Source organism: Crocodylus porosus, unplaced genomic scaffold (genome assembly GCF_001723895.1).
Source record: "Crocodylus porosus isolate Cpor-Errol unplaced genomic scaffold, CroPor_comp1, whole genome shotgun sequence".
NCBI lineage: Eukaryota > Metazoa > Chordata > Crocodylia > Crocodylidae > Crocodylus > Crocodylus porosus.
In genome coordinates this window covers 1,707,029-1,711,882 of record NW_017728917.1, presented here as the reverse complement: position 1 = coordinate 1,711,882, position 4,854 = coordinate 1,707,029, and the positions used below count along the sequence as shown (strand labels likewise).

Sequence of the window (4,854 nt, the reverse complement as noted above, 5' to 3'; positions counted from 1 at the left end):
AGCTTCAATGGAGGGTAAGGAATCTCCCTCACCCAGGAGTAGTGCCATATATGCTGGAGAAGTGCCATACAAGGTAACGTAATTAAATGAAGAGAGATAGTTAGTCATGTTAGTCTGAGTCAGTCAGAAGATGGGGTAGATATGCACCTTTATTAAGTAAATGAACAGGATACGTATGCTATGCATCTGATGAAGTGAACTTGGTACACGAAAGCTTGTGCTCTATGTAGATATATCTTCTTTAGTTGGTCAATAGGTACAGGCATACCTCGGAGATATTGCGGATTTGGTTCCAGACCGCAATAAAGCGAATATCGCAATAAAGCGAGTCACACAAATTTTTTGGTTTCCCAGTGCATATAAAAGTTATGTTTACACTATACTATAGTCTATTAAGTGTGCAATAGCATCATGTCTAAAAAAAAATGTACAGACCTTAATTAAAAAATACTTTATTGCTAAAAAATGCTAACTGATGGAAAAATGGCACCAAGAGACTTGCTCGACGCAGGGTTGCCACAAACCTTCAATTTGTAAAAAACGCAATACCTGCGAAGCGCAATAGAGCGAAATGCAATAAAACAAGGTATGCCTGTACATGCCTACACAGCCTTCCGACCATAATTAAACACTATTGTACTCATAGCTGAATTTTTTACCACTGACAGGGTAGAAGCAGCAACATCCATAGCAAAACTTCCAGAAAGACTGCAACATGCATGCAGTCTAGATTCCAATCTGGGAATCTGCTTGCTAGGCCTTCTCATTCTCCCCTTCCTTTCCCATTGCACCTCAACCTCATTGTGGTCTTCAACTGCAAACTGAAAACAACTGAGCACATTGTTAGGTGATGTCTTTGCTTGTTCGGTTCTGGAAAGCAAGCCATCCACCTTGGAGTCCTGAGGACTGATGTGTCAGTTACATGACGGAGCAGCAACATTTTTGGGGGTAATGTTCTGCATACACCTCATTTTCATTTCCGTAGACATAGTAGGAATACTGCGTCCCCTTCCACTCATACTCCACTTGCGTGAGAAAAATCAACTCAATGGTTTGCCTCTGAAAGAGAAAGAGTACAAAGATCATGAATCTATGTCTTTATAGTATAGGAGGATGTATAGCCTCTCAGAATTAGATTCTCACAAGTGCTTTATATAGCATTTAACATCTTTTAAACCCTAGAGAATTACTATTTAGTATACTACCCTGGTGGAAGTGTGAATGTTAAGTCCCTGTACACAGGTGGGGAATTTGAGGTGTGAAGACTTGCCAAAGCAACACACAACAATTCAGGTGCAAAACTAATATTTCAACTCAGGAGCATGTGTCTTCCACTCCCATCCTCTAACTCGACATCAATTCTCTTATATACATGCCTCATTTTACTGAATTTCATTTAGTTACTGAATTCTTTCCCATCAAGGGTTGATTTTTTCTTGATATTCAGGTGGCTAAGAAAATCCTTTTAATATATAGCATTGTCCAGCTAAATGCAGAGCTTTTTCTCTGATGCGTGAAGAATTTTTTTAAATATCTAAATGGCAGCACTTAGACTTGATAAGCTGATACAGGGTGCATCTACACAAGATGCTTCACTGCAGAACCAACGAATTAGCTCGGCAGTTAAGCATCATTGTCTACATATCCAGGGCTTTTAGGTTGCAGAAAACTAATTAAGTCCACTGTAGGATAGTACCGCTTGGCACAAGTACTATCCTACAATGGAGTAGTTAACGTGCAGCAAAATACATGTGCAGGCCTGCTCCACCCTAGCTCAACGTGCTGAGGTCCCGGGTGCACGTGCAAGTGCTGCGTTCAGGAGCAATAAACTCCAGCACAAACTGCTCACTGTGCACCCCAGAGAGGCAAGACTGTTGTAGGTGATATCTTTATTGGACAAACTGCATGGTTAGGATAGACTCAAAGGGCGCATCCAAATGAGCATACACGCGCAGGAGCATGCATTTCCCACAAAGCAAATAGTTTGTGCCGCTGCTTTTTGTCCCAGGGAATGCACCTGCATGTGCATTCCAGCATGCGGCAAATTGACCCCAGTGGGATAAGGGAGGTGGAGTAGGAAAGACTGGGGCCAGCACCTGTACTAGCCTCAGCAGCCTTATCTGGGGTCCTGGGGGCCTCCCTGGGCATCAGTGGCACAAATCTGGCCGCTCAGAGCCTGGCTAGCAGCCAGAACGTAGCTCTGGTTGGCCAGGCCCCATTTCTGGTGGTGCACGCTGCTGCCACATGCATCACAGCACTTTTTTTTTTTAGCGGCAGTGTTTTTGACACTGGGATGTCAAATTTTCGCAAACCACATGCCCAAAGAACTGGACCCACCCAAAGAATGTATTGTTTTTGAAAGCTCGGCATGTCTATCCCAACCAGGCAGTTGGTCCAATAAAAGATATTGCCCACAAAAACCCTTGCCTCTCACACATTTCCTAGACTATCTTGGCAACAGTATCACTAAGACTACCTGAAAGTTGATACAGTCTGTTTTCCACAAATTACTTGCCTTGTTGTTAGACTCGGGCTAACTCACCTGACGCAGCACGCGAGCTGCAGATGCAAACTGAGCATGGTGTTGCTGAACAGCATTTTGGGAAACTTGATTTATGGAAGGATCGGGAAAATTCACCACAGGATAAACCTGGGGAAAAGAGAACATTTAACACAAATACAGAAGAGGGAGCACAGTTGTTTCCAAATTTTGGTCCCGTCCCAGTCCTGGGTTTTAGGGCACATCAGCAAGCTACACCAATAGAACCACAACAGATGACACCATCCGGGTATCTTTCCCAGTCACTTCAGTGGGCCCGCTTGCATGAAGGAAAGCAACCCGCTTGAATACAGTTCTGTAGGATTCATCTCACGTACCTCAAAGTAGTTGTAAAGAAAATGATAGCATTCTTTCCTGGTATCTTTCCCCAGCATTTGTAAGTATGTAATTGCACTTTTTAAAAACTAAAGAATTTGTTTTAAGGTTAAGTCAGACAGGGGGAAGTGCTGTTTTATATCCTATACAGCCCGTGTACATGGGTACAGAAAGTATTCTCTGACTCCACTGAATAGGATTCCCAGTAATGTGTTCACACTTGACTATAGCTTTGTTTGCAGCTTGTACCAAAATTGCAATGTAGTCATTATCTATCCTGAAGGAAATCAGTGTTTGTCACCTCTTTTGTAGCTGCTACAAAGGTCGGTTTGTGTAAGATGAAGCGTGCTCCAGAAACAATTTATTTACCAGGCTCTCTCTAAAGGTGGTCTCTTGTTATTGCTATTTGTACTTCAGTAACATATGGGGTACTATTTTGCAAGGCATTGTCTGAACACAGAACTAGTCTGAAAGAGGTGCCTTGCTTCTACATGAGCAGCCAGTAGGATAAGATGAAACTGTATTTACATTTCTACATTTTCTTCTTGAAAGCTCCTGACAACATGTAAACTGGTGGGAAAAAACCTACAACCTACAAGCTGCAAAATTTGATCTGATTTCTAAAACCATAGGATTGTCCTCTACCATGAGCAGTGGCCCGATTTCTGAAAAGTGCTAAACACTTCTCAGTTGCCTTGATTTCATTTGGTATTTGTAATTGCTCAGTGGCTCTGAAAAATTATGCCAGCACTGTGGATTAACTAAAAAGTATTTGGCACCAAGTCCTTTTATACACACAATTTTCCTTTCTGAGTAAAACAAAAATCAAAAGAAAACAAAAAAAACTGTACTGAAAAAAGTAAGTAGTGTTGTTATATTAGTAAAGAGGAAAACAAAACACTTGGTTTTGGTTTTCAGATTCCTTTTTTGATTTTTCAAGTGTGAATTCTTTGAAACTCCAACACAAGTAGCACAGGTTGTTCTGTCAGTGTGTCATTTTAATAGGTATCGGAGTGTAGAGTTTCACTACCATGGCTTGTTCATCAACAAATATCTTCTCTCCCCCGACAGCTTTGAAGCGTTTGGCAGGAAACCCACATTTCTGGTCCACCACATATTCAAAAATGTTATTTTTCCTATAAGGACAAGGACACAAATATTTCTATTAGTGACTGAAAATGGATTGGAGGCCCGCTTCCTAACTTGTTCCTGTATTAAAAGATCACAATACTCCACAAAGCTGAGTTGTTAGAGGACTTTGTCCATCAGTTTGTAAGTCCTCAGTAGTAGAAGTTTCAGAATAAACAAAAGGTTTTATTTTTATTTTTCTAATAACTCGGAGGCATGCTGTGTTGGGCTTTGAGATTTACAGATTATAGTGGCAGTGAGTCCTCACTTCTGTTACCAACATCAAGGTGGCTTATTTGTCTATGTTCTTTGTAGTAAAGTGAATCAACTTTGCACTTTGCTTTCCGCTTTGAAAAAGGGATTAATAAAACAATAAACATAGCAAAATTTTGTAAGCAGACATCAGGGCCAGCACATGAATAACAAATAAGTTTTAAAGTCAAACCAGCATTAAATAGTCTGGGAATTATAATTCAATGTACAGACCAAGAGATTCAAACAAGATACAGCACTAGCTTAGAATTACCCTCCAATTCTGTAGGGGGGGTCCTCCCTGAATGACTATCAATGATTAGGCATTCAGTAATATGACATGGAGCCCATTCCTCACCTATCTTTATTCGCTGTTGGCAGAACACCAGGAGCTGAGCTGCTTACATGGGATCTGTTTAAGTATATAACTGTGATACTATATTTGGAGAAGGATTATTATTAAGTTTCCATTCTGCCTTCTGTAAGTTTTCACAAGATCTATCCTGGCTTGCCACAAGCACATGCAAATGTGATCACACACCTACACTACACAGCTTTCTTCAAATAAGCCTTCCTATATACATATATATATATATATA

General features: G+C 40.8%; 1 protein-coding gene across 1 annotated transcript in view; it reads right to left on the bottom strand.

Moving 5' to 3' along the window:
- Nucleotides 1–658: 658 nt before the first annotated feature.
- The window catches only part of LOC109311144 (protein SSUH2 homolog), a 21,668-nt gene continuing 17,472 nt past the window's right edge, over nt 659–4,854 (bottom strand). Inside the window, exons 11-13 of the mRNA XM_019536584.1 lie at nt 3,906–4,011; nt 2,543–2,650; nt 659–1,059 (exon numbers count right to left, since the gene is read on the bottom strand). Coding sequence (XP_019392129.1) covers nt 919–1,059; nt 2,543–2,650; nt 3,906–4,011 — 355 coding nt within the window. The 3' untranslated portion in view covers nt 659–918. The remainder of the gene's footprint in view (nt 1,060–2,542; nt 2,651–3,905; nt 4,012–4,854) is intronic.